Source organism: Pygocentrus nattereri, chromosome 2 (genome assembly GCF_015220715.1).
Source record: "Pygocentrus nattereri isolate fPygNat1 chromosome 2, fPygNat1.pri, whole genome shotgun sequence".
NCBI classification, from domain to species: Eukaryota; Metazoa; Chordata; class Actinopteri; order Characiformes; family Serrasalmidae; genus Pygocentrus; species Pygocentrus nattereri.
Genome location: NC_051212.1, coordinates 51122626 through 51141273, shown reverse-complemented (window position 1 = coordinate 51141273; position 18648 = coordinate 51122626). Strand labels below are relative to the sequence as shown.

The window sequence follows — 18648 nt, the reverse complement described above, 5'->3', positions numbered from 1 at the left end:
GGCGATTACCAATAGGAATTGATCATTGAGTAGCATAGTACATGCATAGACAGTAATCACAGAGAACAAATACCGTTTTCCTCACATACTGATAGACACGGATTTTTAGTGGGAACACATCTGATTTGTGCTTCGTGTCAGTAATACCGTGGCAATCAATGGTCAGGTGGACCTCAGAAACGCACACAGGCGAAGAGCGATCAGCGTTTTGGGCGACAAGAGGCGAAAAGTCTCAAGCTTAGGAACCTGCGTTGGCAAACAACCACCCAGTCTGATTGGTTGAGAAGTGCTCTACTCATGCTGTGTGATAATTTTCACAATTACTGTCTTTCTGCTCAGCACCGGTTGCTAAGTAGGACTTCCTTTGTGCTGCCGCCAATCAGAAGTTTCCACTTTCCACATACAAAACTGGAAAATGAATACTTTACATTCCTTCTGTAAGATATTTGGCCAGATTTTGAAGTCTGACAGCAAACCTACATCACATACCAAACCTGTTGTTGGCCCTAGGTGAGCTTCCCAGCTGGCAGCTGTGATAACAGAACAACTAAACAGACCGGAATTAGCCAGAAACTGAACAGGACACAGATGAAATGCTTTACAGACTGACTGGAACCAATCCACGTTCAGATCATCTGACAAATAATGCAACAGTTTAATGGCTCTGTCTGTAAGGATAAAGGGAACTACTTTCTTCGGCGGAAGGATCTGCCTGTATTGAAACACATAAAATATTCAGGGCTTCTTTTGCTTTACTTTTGTCTGTATGTCACAGAACTGTTGTATAAAGCAATAGAAAACTCTATGAACACAATGTTGTGTGTAAGGTAATGTCATGGTGATGATTTACAGTACGCACCCAATCATAGCCATGATATCATTTGCGATAACACATAACCTTGCAATAAGTTCTACTTCTTAAATAACACATATGGAATTACTCCAATCAGAAATACTGGCCTTGTCAAATAGATCTATTTAGACCCCCCCCAAAGCACACCTGATTGGCTCAAACGTAGTAATAAGGACTAATTGGCTTTTATCCAAATCCAAGGATTATGCAATAATAGTGGGTTCAGCCTTTTCCAACTTACAGACTACTTCTTGTAGGAAGCAAATAGTCTGTAAATTAACTTTAGTTTTGGGAGTAAATTTATACATTGGCAGTTGTCATAGAAACAAGTTTTAAGCATTTAGGTATAAGGCTTCAGTTAATTATGTCAGAAAATCTAATATTATGCAATTTTTCATTGAGTAAGGTGTGTCCAAACTTTGGACTGCTACTGTATGCTAGTGGGGAGGCAATAGTGTATGAGAATATGTTTTGGTCTGGTTTTAGGAGGCAGCGCACAGGCTCTGAGCTGGAGTACACCGAGAAACTGCAGCAGTACGGTGAGTGTTCAGAGTAATAACCTATAATTAAGCCTTAATACAATTACATATGTCCCTATGCATGCAGTACTGTGCACAAGTCTGAGAAAATGATATGTTACACTGTTTAAATGGGCAGTAAACCTTTATTTGTGCATAAAAAAAACAATTAGATTTCATGATGTGAATCTCAAAACTCTCCGTTTTTACAGGTACCTAATATTATCTACTTCTTCATTAAATTAAACCAGTTGAGATGCTGATGGAATTTAAGAGATCCGCATCGCTGCTGCCGGAACAAAACCTCATATCTTCATTTTTTTGTTGTTTTCAGTTTTTGACATCATTTGAAAATGCCCATTATCCTTTATATTGCTTATAAATTTCATGAAGAATGGGCCTAAAGACACGGCCCAGAATGACTTGGAAAAACGTCTGGTTCCATTGAGTTACATTAAAAGTAAAGTACGTTTCTTCCTTCTCTTGTAAAGTTCTCATTTCGGAGATACGAGGTTTGGTTCCCACGACAGCGATTGAACTGAATGCAGAGTGAAGACAAGAACCAACCCAGAGTTCTTCTAACAGTATTCTCAAGCCAATATAGTAATGACTTTTACCAGAAAAAAAAGTCTCAATGCTATGGGTCTGAAAGGATGTGTAGCGGTTTAGAAGCTCTTGCTGAGAAAAGAATAAACAAAAAAGAGGAAGAAAATTTGTAATAGATCCCTGAATTTAGATATCTGAGATGCAGAGTGAGGTCTTGTGGGCTGAGGAGTCTAAATTTGAATTGTGAGAAGCAGAAAGTGCAACCAACTTCCAAGACTGAACTTTGGAGGTGTGAAAAAATATCCCTGCAGATTTCTTAAAAAAACTGAAGTCTCATTGAAGGAATGAGAAGCTGTTCTAAAGCAAATATATGTCTTCTGGTTTTTTTTTCCTGCTGCTGAAAAACGAATAACTTAGTACTTAATGGCCGTTTTGACTGAATATAAAATAAATTTAAAAGGTGGTCTCTGACTTTTGCTTAGCATTGTAAATAGGGACTGTTTGAACGGATATATGGATATGAATATACACATTCAAGTTACACAACGAGGCAAAATACCATGTCCTGTTGAAGTACAGAAACACTGTATACATGCGCGATTGCATGTCACAAAATTTTTGTCATTTTTTAGAGATCTGAGCTCATAGCATTGCACCAGCCTAATGAGCCAAATATGCAAATGCAATTTAGAATACAGAAGACATTAATTGGACGAATACAAATCCGTTAATTAACATTCTAGCCTGCATTCAACATACCAGCCATTTTTGTGTATACGCTCTTATGGCGTGTGTGGAGAGCCAGCCGGCTGTTTCAAGTGGGCTTCCCAGTCAGTCCTTTAGCGAATGTCATCAAAGCTTGCTGGCTTACAGAAACCGTCACAGGCAGACGAGACGCGTTAAGCCTTCTCTTCTCCTTGCAGTGTCTCCTGGCGTGAAAGTGTACATCGACCCGTTCACTTACGAAGACCCCAACGAGGCCGTCCATGAATTCGCCCGCGAGATCGACATTTCCTGCGTGAAGATCGAGGAAGTCATCGGAGCAGGTGAGCAAAGCCATTTCACGCTGGAGAGAGCGCTCAGCCAGGCCTAAGCATAAAGAAGCAAACAGCACCACTCTGGCTGTATCTGACCATCTCCGCAGATCAGGTGTCAAAGAGAAACACCAACATCTAATCTAAGTGTATCGTGATAGCTAGTGTTTTAGCTTGAGTGGTGCTAGCAGGGATTAGCGAAGCATCAAATGTCCATCTTGGGCTCTTTACATGTACGAAGCAGCGCCACATTAGGATGGACACTTTAGTTCGGATATCCACATTTTTAACTCTGTAATGCAGGGGTGCGCAACTGCGGTCCTGGTGGTCCAGCACAGTGTGGTGACCTACCTGCTCCAACACACCTGATTACACTCATCTGTTAATTGCCAGGTTAAATGGGTGTGTCTAGCCAGTGAAACCTCCAAACTGTGTTGGACACCGGCCCTGCAGGACCAGAGTTGCTCACCCCTGCTGTAGTGCATACATATTGCTGTTGTCAGAAGAAAACCTTGTATCTCCATTTTTTGACTTTTTTCCGTTTTTCACATAATTTGAAAATACCTGTTAGTCTTTACAATATATATAAATTTTATGATTAATGGACTAAAAGAAACGGCCCAAAATGACTTGTAAAAAAGTCTGGTTCCATTGACTTACATTAAAAGTAAAGTAGGTTTTTTCCTTCTCCTGTAAAGTTACCATTTTGGAGATACAAGGTTTTCTTCCGACAACAGCGATATGTTACATGTGCTATGGATATGACTTTAACCTGTCCATTTTTCCAGAAAAATCTAACAAAATATTTTTTTTTTTGTAATTTTGACTCAAATTGTCGTTTGCAGATCAGTTTGAGTTAGATGTAAGTGCCACTACTGACAAAATATTTGTAGAAATGCTCATTAAATAAAGGTTACGTTAACAAGAATGCATTTTTCATTGAACATGGAAGGTTAATTGTGTGCAACCATGAATGCAGAGTTAGAAATAATACGACGCAAATGTACTGTACAGATTTATTGGAGTACAATCCAAAATCTGTGCAGTAGTTGTGGGTAATATGATACTTTATGGTTATCATAATAAATTGTCACAGTATGCTTTATCCTGTATATATCGTGAATATCGTCAATCCTTATAGGAACGGTTTGGAAAAAAATCTAATTTACAGTTTTCCTCTTACCCCAGATGTAGTCGATCAACAAAGACATATTTAATATCCTTTTTTTGTGCTGGAAATATGAGGCTGATGTTGCTGTGAAACACTAGAAGTCAGTAGTCACCCAAATCTTTTCTGTAAATACATCCCCAAACTTTAAGAGGAAACAGTATCACTTACCATGAACTACATTTACAACCTTGTTTCAAAAAAAGTTAGGTAGCTGTGCAGAATGGAAATAAAAACCAAGTGCAAAGATGTGCAAATCATTTAAACACTATATTTAATTGAAAACAGTACAAAAACAACATAGCAAATATTGAAACTGAGAAATGTTATTGTGTTTTGAAGAAGAATGGCCATGAATTTAATGCCAGCAACACATTTCAAAAAGGTCAGTAGCATGATTGGGTATAAAAACGCATCTCAGAGATGATGAGGGGTTCACAGCTCTGTGAAAGACTGCATGATCGAATAGTGCAACAATTCAAGAGCAACATATCGCAATGTAAAATAACAAAGAATTTGGGGACTTCGTGATATACAGTACACAATATCATTGAAAAATTCAGAGAATATGGATGAATTTACAAATGCAAGTTAAAACTCTACCACGCAAAGAAGAAACCATATATAAACAAGATCCAGAAACGCTGCCACCTTCTCTGGGCCAGAGCTGATTTAAGATGGTCTCAGACAGTTGTTTCCTAAATTGTGTGACCTTAATGAAGACATGGAAGCAGTGTGAGTGATTTGAGAGAAGTTTTAGTGTAATTTCCAGAAAAGATTTTGGTGACTATTGACTTCTAGTGTTTATTAGCAACATTAGCCTCGTAGCTCCAGTTCTAAACTAAAGAAGCAAGATTTGGACACCAAATATGTCTTAGCTGATCAGGTACAGCTTGAGGAAGTGGAGAAGTGTGTACATTTGATTTTTCACCAAATCATTCCTTGAATCGAGAGCATAATTAGATCCGTTTAATTGGATTTAGTGCAGTATGTGAAACACCGAATAAGACTCACCTCTCAGGAATATCTACAGTATATGGCACAATCAGGATAAACATCAAAACACATCTAGCTAAGAATGCAAAGTAGACTAACAAAAAAATGACCAAAAGTATGGACAGCTACAGCTGTTAGCTTGTACTTGTACTAACTGACCGCATGCTGCTTGCCTTCTTCATCTTTCTCTCTTTCTTTTACGCTTGTGCTTGTTCAATCCTCCCTTCTGCCTCCTTCTCATTCCTTCACTCACTTTTTCTTTTCATTTTTCCTTTGCATAACACATTTGGGACCCACTTCAGGGCCCAACCCCAAATCTCCTGCTATCCTCAAACTCTTGTCCCCTCCCTCCCCATCATCAGCCCCCAGACTCCTCTCTTGTCGTTTCTCCCCATCCGTCCCCTGCCTGTACAACCCCTGACCGCTCCCCTGTTCCATTCCTTTCCTCTCTTTTTGCACCCTCTTTCGCAAAACAACACGAATCTTCGTCAGTTTTTTGGCCCTCGGCTCAAATCGGTATTCCTCCCCCACCCCAAAACCCCCGTCCCTCACTCTCCTCCTCCACTGCCCTCCTCCCTTCTCTCCGTCCTCCTGCCCCCGTCCCCCCTCCCAAACCCTTAGGAGAATTCGGGGAGGTGTGTCGCGGTCGCCTGAAGCAGCCTGGCAGGAAGGAAGTGACCGTGGCCATCAAGACGCTGAAAGCGGGCTACACAGAGCGGCAAAGGCGGGATTTCCTGGCCGAGGCCAGCATCATGGGCCAGTTTGACCACCCTAACGTCATTCACCTGGAAGGAGTGCTGACCAGGAGCTGCCCAGTTCTGATCGTCACTGAGTTCATGGAGAACGGCGCTTTGGATTCCTTCCTCAGGGTGAGTTCACCCAAGAGTGAGCGCAGGCCTTGTAAACACAACCCTCAAATGTAGCTGATCGTATAGTTTTGTATGTACTACAATACCACGATCATTTCAATAATCGTTTTCTTTCACGTATTGCTTTACTAGTCCCTTTGGACAGTCGTTCTAATCTTTGATTAATTAATATACATTTACAAAAGAAAGACACTCAATTATAGGCTGTAGAAAAAGAACATCGTCGTACTAATTAACTACAAACCTTCATATTTTAAGTAACCTTTGGAAATATTACAACATGTTTTCAGCCTGGAGTTCAGTGGAGAGTAAACTGGACGAGCTGGTCCAGAAGAAGGATGCCAGCATGCCAGTTTGGCAATATTTTGGCTTCCAACCAAACAAACATGGAAGACCACTGGATGTTATGCAGAATATAGAGCCATATGCAAAAACTTGAACACCCCTGATCAAATCACATGTCGTGTTGATGTTATAAGGGAAAATAAGTTAATACATTCTCTGTAGGGAACATATAAATATGGCATTTTTGTGCATAATAAATACAGGGAGATTCACTCGAAAGAGGCCTTGAATATTCTGCTGTAACTCCCGTTAGGATGAAGCAGTCTGAGCCCAAAAATGATGCTACATACCCACAATATGCTACATGATTGCATTCCATGCGATCCATGTTCCTGAACTTATTGGCAAGCATTAGAGAGGGTAAACGTCACGACAGCTCTCCAGCGCCTACCGCATCCCTGCGACGCAGGGGCATCCCAGCTTGTTTGAAGCTCTGTATACTGATGACCTCATCGCATGTTGTTGCATTCACATTGCTTCATCCTAGAGAGAGTTATTACAGAGTATTCGGGGCCTCTTTCAAGTGAATTTCCCTGTATAAACTGAGCAAAACTTCCACATAGGCAACGTTTTATGTTTTATTTTTTCAAACATTTTAAAAGTCAGCAAATAAACAGGAATTGTTAGATAATTAACAAAATGTGTCCGTTGACCAGGGGTTAGCTGTAAGGAACATAAAACATTTTGTCCGTACTTTTGAGGTGTGTTGATTTGGATATGTGGTTTGCATTATGCTGTGCTTATGATGTATAAGCTGCCTGTTCTTGTTAGCTACATTAGTCTTGTAGCTCCAGTGCAAAACTAAAGAAGCAAATTTCAGACACCGATCTTCATTTTTTTGCCAAAGTATTCCTTAAAAGCATCTCATTTTCCAGCCTTAACGTGAAATTTCAGTGGTAACAGTGCCCTAATAAAAGGGTCATGCGCTGTGCCCTCTGCACACTATGACTAGATGTTCCTCACCATTTAAGGCCCTTGTTGTGACTAAGGCAGTTCCAGTTGGCATTTTTGTGTGTTGACGGTAGAACTTGCTGACCCACCCCCCGAGCGTAAGCCACGGCATTTGGGACTTTTCAAAAAACCTCATTTCACCTCACCTTGAGGTTCTCTTCAGCCTCTGGCTTCTCCGCAGACAGCGGTCATCACGGAAATAGACTCAGCAGAACCCGGGATCACCCCTGCGTTCTTAAATGAAACGTACCTTCTGTAACCCTACAGTCAGCTGGGCTTCTTTCTGTGAGACCAGGACTAAAGAGAGCACGGCATCCCTTGCACAAGGCACATGAGTCAACCTTCAGCTTTCTCTCTCTCTCTCTCCCTCCCTCGAGTCACCTCCTGATGGAACGGCCTGTGCCGTCGCTAGCTCAGGACACACAATACAGGGATCTACATGTGCCCACCAACACAAGCGTTGGTGTGAATCATCGGTAGGACAGGAGAAAAACAACCTTGACAACCTTGTAGCGGATTCGTTATATCTTGCAACTGTGACACGTGCGAGCAGGTAATGATCTGATGATGTTCCTCCTGCTCCGAGGCTTAGTATGAGTCATATGGAATTGGGAGAGAAGACGGGATTGAGAATCAAGCCTCGGAGGCCTCTCCTTTGCTATCGTTTAGGACTTAGCACGGTAGAGTGCACTTCTTCCGCCGAGACTTGCTGTTGTTTTCGCCTCGGAAACAAAGAGCTTTTGAGCGGCAAGGTTTCTACGCCTCACCGATAAAAAGGGATGTGGTTATATTATGCATGCAAGGATTAACAGGCAGAAGGAATTCTGCCCAGGAGCTTAGCTACCGCAGAGATGAACAAGTTTGCACATCATAATATTGCTATTCCGTCATCTTGAAGTAGATTACACAATGCCACGAGGGCAGTCGAACAGAACCGTCAGGCAGATTAATCTGATTTAAGCCCAAGACTAACATTGTCATGTATCTGTGAATGTCGCTCAAGCTTTGTCTTTCCTGTTCCAGCTGAATGACGGCAGGTTCACGGTAACCCAGCTCGTTGGCATGCTGAGAGGCGTCGCAGCCGGCATGAAGTACCTCTCGGACATGAACTACGTCCACCGCGACCTGGCTGCCCGTAACGTGCTGGTAAACAGCAACCTGGTCTGCAAGGTGTCCGACTTTGGCCTGTCCCGCTTTTTAGACGACAACTCGTCCGACCCCACCTACACCAGCTCTCTGGTGAGTCGTCCCTGAGTAAATCTGCTCTTTAGCAGTCATGTACAGTCATTTGTGCAAATTTGAGCCTCCCTGATCAAATTTATCATTTACTTCAAAAGGTAATTGTTGTGCTAATTATAAAAGGTGCCATGACCTCACACAAGTCTTTGTGCAAAGCCATAGAAGAACCACTTTTGGTTCCCTAAAAGTTTTTCAGTAGGTTGTTCTTTGAAGAAGCCCTTTTTTTGGAAGAGTCATTGTTTTTTGTTTTTGTGTGTTAATGAGACACATTTTTTTCTTAAATGCATTAAAATTGCATTAAATTCAATGGAGGGTGGTTGGAGGTGGAGGGCAAGGTTAATTACAATTTTCCCTTCCTGCTGGTGGGCAGTGATGTGATCAAAACTCACAAGACCATTTAGAGGAGGACCAGAAGTCCTTACTTTTTGATGGACGTTCAGAGAAAAACAAGAATTCTGCTTTTCAAATGACATGATGTAGTGACAAGATGACCAGAGGCATGAAAAAAGTCTTAAAAGACATGATGTAAAGGTTCTAGCTCAGGGCTCGGCCACCCAAATGGTAGGTTTTGACCTTTCAACAAAAATTAAACCATCTTGGGAGCCACAACATTTACTGTCCATTTTACTATCTTGGCTTTTAATTTGTGGCATTTATTGTTAAACTATGTTGACTGTAAAGGAGGATTATTTTATTTTCACCTAAAAATCTAACTGGAGCTACAACAGGGCAGTAAATAGCCACATGTTGCCAACTCCTGTTCAACGAAGAACCTTTAGGGCCCATATCATTAGAACATTTGATCTCTGTTTTAAATAAGGTTGTTTAAGGAACCAAAATCGGTTCTTCTATGACATTAAAGAACCCTTTGTGGCACCTTTTGTTTTTTCAAGAAATACAAAGCTAGAATATTGATATATCCACAGTCCTGCTATGACTATTTGTACTTTTAACAGTGAGGAAAATGGCACTTCATGCATGATATTAATGTGTAATATCCATATTCTGACCTACTGCTGCTACTACAGCTAATAAATGGGTTTCATATGTAACACTACTGCTGTAGGACTAACATATCCAGGGAGCAAAGGTGCCAGAACATTGAGAAATATCTCTGCTTTTCTAAATGGAAGAATCATTGTTAGACTTTGGGTGAACATCGTTTTAAAACGTGAATGAAACTTAAAACGGGCCAACTAATTTGTAATTTTCCATTAGTGGAGAGCTGTTACAGGTAGAGAAACCATTAAGCCTCGTTTTCACCCTGAGCCATCTTTCACAGTCGTTATTTACTAATACAATGAGCAGACCTACAGTTTCACACAGAGTTTTGTTCTTTATGGGTCAGATTCCGACAGAATTTTGTTCTTTATGGGTCAGATTCCGACAGAATTTTGTTGTTTATGGGTCAGTTTCACACAGAATTTTGTTCTTTATGGGTCAGTTTCCGACAGAATTTTGTTGTTTATGGGTCAGTTTCACACAGAATTTTGTTGTTTATGGGTCAGTTTCCGACAGAGTTTTGTTGTTTATGGGTCAGTTTCCGACAGAATTTTGTTGTTTATGGGTCAGTTTCACACAGAATTTTGTTGTTTATGGGTCAGTTTCCGACAGAGTTTTGTTGTTTATGGGTCAGTTTCCGACAGAATTTTGTTGTTTATGGGTCAGTTTCCGACAGAATTTTGTTCTTTATGGGTCAGATTCCGACAGAATTTTGTTGTTTATGGGTCAGTTTCCGACAGAATTTTGTTCTTTATGGGTCAGATTCCGACAGAATTTTGTTGTTTATGGGTCAGTTTCCGACAGAATTTTGTTGTTTATGGGTCAGATTCCGACAGAATTTTGTTGTTTATGGGTCAGTTTCCGACAGAATTTTGTTGTTTATGGGTCAGTTTCCGACAGAATTTTGTTGTTTATGGGTCAGTTTCCGACAGAATTTTGTACTCAGGTCAGTTTCAGTCAGAATTTTGTTGGACTCGGGTCAGTTTCACACAGAATTGTGTTGTTTATGGGTCAGTTTTGGAGTTTTTTGTACTCAGGTCAGTTTCAGGTAGAATGTTAAGACAGAAGTTTTGTTATATTCGGACCCATTTTAGACAGAACTGTACTGCTGTATTCGGGTTCAGTCCAACATTTCAGGCATGATTAAAGCTGTAATAGACGTAGCTGGTTCAGACCGAGGGTGCAGGGAGCTTCTGCCACTTTGCTGCTGCTTGTGTCTTCAGCTGAAATCAATGAACACAGTGAGAAAACCCTGGGGAGGGAAGCCCATGAGAAAGACTCAGTCTCTGCTCTAATTAGGCATCTGCGGACTGCTGGTTGGTTTGAAGTTGGTGCCTGAGTCAAATGGCTTGTGTGGTGTGTGGGTGTGCGTCTCTCTCACTCTCTCTCTCTCTCTCTCTTTCTCTCTCCCTCTCTTTCTCTCTCCCTCTCTTTCTCTCTCCCTGTCTTTCTCTTCACACAGGGTGGAAAAATCCCAATCCGCTGGACTGCCCCCGAAGCTATCGCCTTCCGTAAGTTCACCTCAGCCAGCGATGTGTGGAGTTACGGCATCGTTATGTGGGAGGTGATGTCGTTCGGAGAGCGGCCCTACTGGGATATGAGCAACCAAGATGTAAGCAAGCACTGTAGCGCTTCCACTTCTTTGTGCCCATATTAGCTCAGTTTCCACAAATCTACAGTGCAAGCGAGAGTGTTATCACTCTCTTTATATCACTCTAAAGTTTGCACAAACGCATCTACATCTTCGGATCGCACGTCAGTGTCACAAAGCTCTGTCTCTCTCTCCCTCTCTCTCTCTCTCCCTCTCTCTCTCTCTCTCTCTCTCTCTCTCTCACTCTCTCTCTCTCTCTGTCTCTCTCTCTGTCTCACTCGCTCTGTCTCTCTCTCTCTCTCTCTGTGTCACTCGCTCTCTCTCTGTCTCTCTCTCTCTTTCACTCTCTTTCTGTCTCTCTGTCTCTCTCTCTCTTTCTCTCTCTCTCTCTCGTATCACCCGAAAATGCTAACGTGGCTAACAGCAAGAGGAAATCTCTCGGGGACCAGTCAGCATGATCTCATTTACATAACGCTAACTGGCCTCCACCAGCAACGTTGGCATTTCTGGGCAAAGCGTTCCTGTGCAGCTTGCTGTGCGCTGTAGTTACTAGTGTTGGCGTGATAAAACCAGATGACAGGGTACACAGCATTGATGGCAAACATTATAACACCCTTTCTCATGTTTTGATGTTGATGTTATTGTATTGCTTGTCACTGGGCATATTACATGTACTTACAGTCCATTAAAATCAGTGAGTAAATAAAAATTCTTGGCTGAACCCAAAATTCAGGACACACAAGTTTGACATGAAATAAAAACAGCTGACGTTTGGGAGTGATGATGTGCGAAGAGAAGGGCAAATCCATACCGGGGTCAAAACAGTCCAGGTTCATAGAGCCAACACGGATGGAATGGGGAACAGACATAACTAAATCAAGCACAGTTGGGAAACACCACAGAGGCCGGAAAAACAGAACACTACAGGATCAAACAAAGACCATAATAAAACACACCACACGAGAATGCAATACACTTCAAACAAAGATCAATAAATAACTAGGGAAAAGCACAGGGCTTAAATACAGAGACAACGAGGGGGTTAATAAGACACAGGTGGTGAACACAGGTGGATACAATCAAGGGCAGGGTCTGAAAACAAGGGGGCAGGACTGGGAAGAAACAAAACAAAAGCACATGACAGGACTAAAAGGTAAACAAAAACACATGGATGACTGGGAGGGGCCAATTGTGATGATTACAGTATGTCAACTACAATATTACAATAAAATAACATGCCAGCAGGGAGTTTCTGCTTCTATTGTTTGGCTGTATTCTGCATACTGAGTTTTCAGTTGGTTTCAGGCCTGAAAAAAACCTGGAGATGTTCCTGGAAGTTGTACATCCTCTTAGTAATCGACTCGAACAGATATTATAAATATCATGTGTCATGTCCCTCATAGAAATCATAAAATAGCTGCACATGGCTGAAATTTTCACTGTTGATGTGATGCTGCTCAAGTTGTTTGAACGCATCTGCACTGACAGGCGCAGGAACATAGCAGAGGGGACAAATCACTGTTTCTCATTGTTTTCATGACTATGAAACGTGTTGGCACAGCCTTAGGCTCCTGTGCTTTGTTGTAGGCCTATCGTTTTTAGCCAAAAAAGTTTGGTGGATGAAATTGCAGTGCATCTGTAATGAAAATACATCTGGAGAACTGGATTAATTCTTAACCTGGAAATGATGCAAGCTGAAATCAAGCTGTTACTGGTTGCCTTTGTACACCACAGAGAAAAATGTTTTTCAAAAATGTGTTGGTTTTATGGCTACATGTATCAAAACACACTCAGAGAGGGTTTGTAAGCTAGCTGAGCGTTTTCTCTCCATAAAATTTGAAGAGAAAATTAAAATCCCAGGCTTATTATATACTAAGGCTAATTATTCAGTAACTACATTGACTTCGTTGCAAACCAGTTGAGTTGTTCGGTTATAGAGGTGTGTAATAAAACTCTGGGCCTGCTGGTGGTCCCTGGTCATTTAAGGGGTTAGTTACAGTTACTCATGTATTCAAACCCATTGTCATGATCCTAAAATTATGTTTTCATACCCCCACTAATGGTTACAGTCTTAAAGGGCAGCTCTGACTCCTCATGCCTGTGTGTTCTTGCTGTAGGTGATGAACGCAGTGGAGCAGGACTACAGGCTGCCCCCACCGATGGACTGCCCAGCCGTGCTCCACCAGCTGATGCTGGAGTGCTGGGTGAAGGAGCGCAACGCCCGGCCGCGCTTCGCACAGATCGTCAGCACGCTGGACAAACTCCTGCGCAACGCCGCCAGCCTCAAAGTGCTGACCTCTGCACACTCAGGGTGAGCCACGATCGGGTTGCTTCTGCACCTGTATCCTTTTTCTTTTCCTGACCACAAAGCTGAGTGAAGCGAGTGACCGCATGCTTCATGACTAAGGCTTTATGTAACATAGTCCCATATTTAGGCTTTATATTTGAAGGCCAACGTGTTCTTTACACTATTTTCCTGCAAAGGAATGCTAGCATCACATCAGTGTGGGCAGAAGTGGAGAAACAATTAGGGTGCAGAGAAAGATTTGCTGAATTTCACGAAACACAGCACTGTGCGAAAGTCTCAGGCGCCCAAGACACATTTTCAAAATCAATTTATTTGTGTAGTTTGTGTTTATTTGCTGAGAAAAGTGTTCATATGTGAATAAATAAAATTTATAGAATATTAATAATGATTTATATATATATATATATATATATATATATATATATATATATATGTAAATATATATATATATATATATATATATATAAATAAATAGTGATTTTCTGGATGTTAGTGTGTTTGTTTAACTATTTCCAAGCCTCTCCTCGAGGAAGCCCAGTATTATATGTAGTTAAAAAGCAGCTCCTGGTTTGACCAATCAGTGCTCAGAAAATTGAGCTCATGATGTAATTGATGTCTCTGTGGCGGCTGTGAAGGTGTCCATCAAAAATATGGACCCAAGAAATTCTTGTTACTTTTTACTGTTTTTATGTTTATTTGAGTTATGAATATGACAAACTTTCGCACAGTACTGTATATCCCAAAATCTTGGCAGTGCAGTACTGTAAGGTACACATACACTATACTGCTTAATGGCTAAAAACTAGTTTGATATCTCTGTCGTCAGAATCTCCAAACCTCGTATCTCCATTTTTACCGTTTTTCAGTTTTTGATATAATTTGAAAATACCTGTTACCCTTTACATTATTTATACACTTTATGATGGATGGACCAAGAGAAATGGCCCAAAATGACTTATGTTGAAAAAATTCAACATAAAAAATAAAGTTTTTTTCCTTTCTCCTGTAAAGTTACCGTTCTCGAGAAGAGATTTTCTTCTGATAACAGTGATATGTTGCTTGTTGTTATGCAGTACTCTGTAGCTCAGCATTGTATCCCTCTGCCTCATAATTTTGACAGAATTAAGGATCGTTTTTATGTTTTCGTTTATCAATGTTCTGTCACTACAGTACCCAGCATTATTCAAATACATCATACAGCCATTAGGAATCCCTGTGGTGTCATCCAATAACGACTGCAAGCCTAGCTACTGATCTATAGGCTAATAAACACAATCAATCTCACATTAGTGTAACTCCTACCTCAGTCGTCAAGCAGGGTCGCAAAACAGCCATTCTGTCTGTATTTATCACAGAGTCGAGGTTTTTACCCTTCCAGTCCGAGGAAAAAGCAAAAGATGTCTAAATAGCCAATTTCCATGCTAACTTTAACATTTACCGTATTGTCTTCCTCATCTGATGAGTCATTTCTGTCATTTGAGTAGTGATTCTGTCCATTGTAATGATGATTTAAGGATGGTTACTACAGCTGCCATAAGATATTAGGCTTCCAAGTGGTAACGTTAACTTCCACATTCACCAGCTAACAAAGAATTCCAAACAAAATTCCAGAACAAAATTCCAAACAGCCCCCAGAAATCCACCCCAAAAGCAACTGTAGACTTTCCACCATCAAGATGCATCATCAGAAGGGGGTTTTGCAGTCTTTCAACTTAAAAATACACCATATGGTCAAAAGTATTGAGACACCTACACCTTTACACACAAGCTTTAGTGACATCTCATTCTAAATCCATAGGCATTAAAATGGACTTGGTCCCCGCTTTGTAGTTATAACAGCTTCCACTCTTCTGCTAGGTTTCTACAAGATTTTGTAGTGAGTCTGTGGGAATTTGTGTCCGTTCAGTCAAAAGAGCATATTTGTGAGGTCAGACGCTGATGTTGGCCGAGATGGTCGGATTCCCAGTGTCCGTTCTAGTTCATCCCAAAAGTATTCTGGCTCTGTGAGGGCCAGTCGAGTTCTTCCACACCAAACACACCCAGTCAGGCCTTTATGGACATTCCTTTGTGCACTGGGGCTCAATCATGCTGGAACAGAAAAGGTGCTCCCCCAAACTGTTCCCACAAAGCTGGAAGCAGAGAATTATCCAGAATGCCTCGGCCTGCTGAAGCATTAAGAGTTCCCTTCACTGGAACTAAGGGTTCTAGGCCAATCCCTGAAAAACAACCCCATATCATTATCCCCCCTCCACCAAACTTTACAGTTGCCACAATGCAGTCAGGCAGGTAACGTTCTCCTGGCATTCGCCAAACCCAGCCTCGTCCATCAGACTGACCGATACAGAAGCTTTTCACTCCACAGAATACGTTTCCACTGCTACAGAGATCAGTGGTGGTGTGCTTTACATCACTCAATAACTCAATTAGATGCATCCCGATACTTTTGTCTATATAGTGTACCTCCCTAGAGACCACTGTAGGATGACAGTAAGCATGTTTACAAAGGTTATAACTATGGTTTTTTCATTTTGACCAGAGTAACTTTTCAAGGCTTTTGTAAACAGCCTTTATAACAACAGCGCTGCTGATATGCTCATAGACAGCGCTAAGAACTGCACAATAAAACCACAACGACTACAAGAACAGGCAACTCAAGTGCATCATTTGGCAAGGAGTTACTCTGCAACTTGACAGAGCAAATGGTGGGGCTTTTATCCATCATTGTCAGTATGTACAGTACATACTTCTTTGTGCAGTCGGGTGGGTCCAGGAACAATGCTTTCTCTTCCTCTGCCTTTACCAAATTAAGACAATAGTAAACTCGTCTTCACTACAATGGCTGTCAGTCATTTTTTCCAGAGATCTGTGATAAAATTATTGTTGTGGGGTGTTTTTTTTCGGATGGTGGACACCCTCGCATCTGTTAAAGAGACACTCTGGTCAGGATGAAGAATGTAACCACTGTAAACAGGCCTACTCACCTCCTTCAGTTACGCAGTGGTGGTCTCCAAAGTGAGTTCTTACAGTTTAAAGCCTAGAAAAACCTCCTTCTGATTCTTCTGATGATGTATATTTGACGGTGGGAGGATCTTTAAAAAAACTGGTGGGTTTTTGGGGCTGTTTTTTGTTTTTTTATTAGCAGGTGATTACAGCAGGAAGCTACCGTTACTGCTTGGAAACTGAATATAACACACTCATAATCATTATCAATGCCAAATAACTGTACTTACTGTCTTTAAGTCATCATTACAAAAGAGAACAAATGACATGATGAAGAGGACAATCACCAGATGATGAGGACAACAAGCTAAAAGCTGGCTACCTAGATATGTTACCTCAATTTGGCTGACAGTGTAAACAACTTATCTCTGGCAGCCGTTTTACGCTGTATAAAGATAGAATCGCTGTTTTCTTTACGATTTTGTACGATAGAGCTAGTAGTTACACTAATGATAGCTCGGTTGCATTTATTAGCCTGTAGATAAGTAGCTAGTTCAGGGATCGGCAGGCCAAATGTTAAGAACATTTTATGTACCATGACATCTACCATCCTGGCTGTAAGTGCGTCTCAGTTTGTGCTAATGTCCTAGTTTAGGCTGAAAATCTAATATAAATGACGACACAGACTCACTTCGCTCTGCTTTAAGCGTGAGCTCAGCTATGGCCGCTTTTCTCGCATCTCTGGCAGGAAACTTCTCTGCAAAAGTGGAATGTTGTTTTGGCTGAAGTTTCTTTCTTGCCAGCTTCTTGTTCGAATTTTCCGGTTCCACCTGAAATGATGCCTGAGGCACCAGAACGTAACTGCTGCACCATTTACATTTACGGCATTTGGCTGACGCTCTTATCCAGAGCGACTTACAATTTGATCATTTTACACAGGTAGGCCAGGGTGGTGTTAGGAGTCTTGCCCAAGGAATCTTATTGGTAGTGTGTAGGATGTTTATCCAGGTGGGGATTGAACCCTAGTCTACAGTATAGAAGGCAGAGGTGTTATCCACTACACCAAACAACCATTTAAGGTGGAACGGAAAAATAAAGAAGCTGGCGAATGAGGACCTGACTTTTTAGTGAGGCCTCGGGACTTTTTAGTGTTTGACAGTTTCTCGTTGCAGATTAAATGTATCAGCTGGAGTGATTATAAACACAAATAAGTCTGTTTGTCTCCAAATTATGAATGTTCGTCTTAAATCTCTCTCTTTGCTGTTTCGTTAGTTACTAGCTGGGCGAGACTGTTGTCTGTGTTGCTATGGGGACCAGCCGTCTATGCGCCAACCTACAGGGTTAAAGGGTGAATCAGCAGCTCTACATTAACTCCAGCGTTTAAGACCATTTACTGTTAAACTGTGTTGAATGATCAGCAGAGCTTTATTTAACTGTAAAGGAGGATTATTTTATTATTACCTACAAATCTAATTCAGCTGTGGAGCCACATCAGGGCAGTAAAAGAGCCACATGTTGCCGCCCACTGAGCTAGTTAGATTGGTTGACAGTGCAGAGATTACCAAAGGTGGTATGAAGTGTTTGAATAATGCCTGCTGGGTATTGTAGTGAAAAAACATGACAAAATCGTGAATTCTGTCAAAACGATGAAGCTGAGGGACACGTTTTAAACTAGTTTTAGGCTGGAAAACCACTGTAAATCAAACGTAACCTTGTTTGTGTGTGTGATAAGCTAGCTGGCCTGACTAGCCTTGCTCTCCTCAGTGACGAGCTATGCTAATTCACATTTACAGCTGAGTGCCTCTTGGCTGAGCTGTTGTATCTTCTCACAATAAGCAATTTTCACTGCATGAATCTTTCAGCGCCCGGCCCAAAAGAAAAAAAAGCACGCATGATCCGTGACAGTGTCGAGTTTGGCTGCGAAGCAGAAACGCGCTCGCTAACCTCTGCGTAACCTCTTGTTTGTAAATGGGGACGACAGCGGGCCTGAGGCGTCGGGTTCACACACCACAGAGGCTTTTTTTTTATCTTTTTTCCACCGGGCAGTGGAAGTGGCGGTGGTGCTAGTGGGTGTCTGGTCACAGCAAGGGTGATGGAGGGAGCCTAATAAGGGAGACGGAGGAGAAGCTAAGAGAGAGCAACGGCTTTAATTAGCTCACTAATGAGCTTTTTAATGTGCCGTCTGAAAAGGGCTGCCGAGCGCAAGGCAGCACATGCATGGAAAAGTGTGTGTGTGTGTGTGTGTGTGTGTGTGTGTGTGTGTGTGTGTGTGTGTGCGCGCCTGTACG

The 18648-nt window shown here is 41.6% G+C and overlaps 1 protein-coding gene across 1 annotated transcript in view; it reads left to right on the top strand.

The window, feature by feature from the left end:
• Positions 1-18648, top strand: part of ephb3a (eph receptor B3a) — a 56259-nt gene that overhangs the window by 35766 nt on the left and 1845 nt on the right. The window contains exons 10-15 of the mRNA XM_017714663.2: positions 1340-1392; positions 2841-2963; positions 5737-5984; positions 8304-8519; positions 10984-11133; positions 13230-13423. Of these exons, the coding sequence (XP_017570152.1) occupies positions 1340-1392; positions 2841-2963; positions 5737-5984; positions 8304-8519; positions 10984-11133; positions 13230-13423 (984 nt within the window). The remainder of the gene's footprint in view (positions 1-1339; positions 1393-2840; positions 2964-5736; positions 5985-8303; positions 8520-10983; positions 11134-13229; positions 13424-18648) is intronic.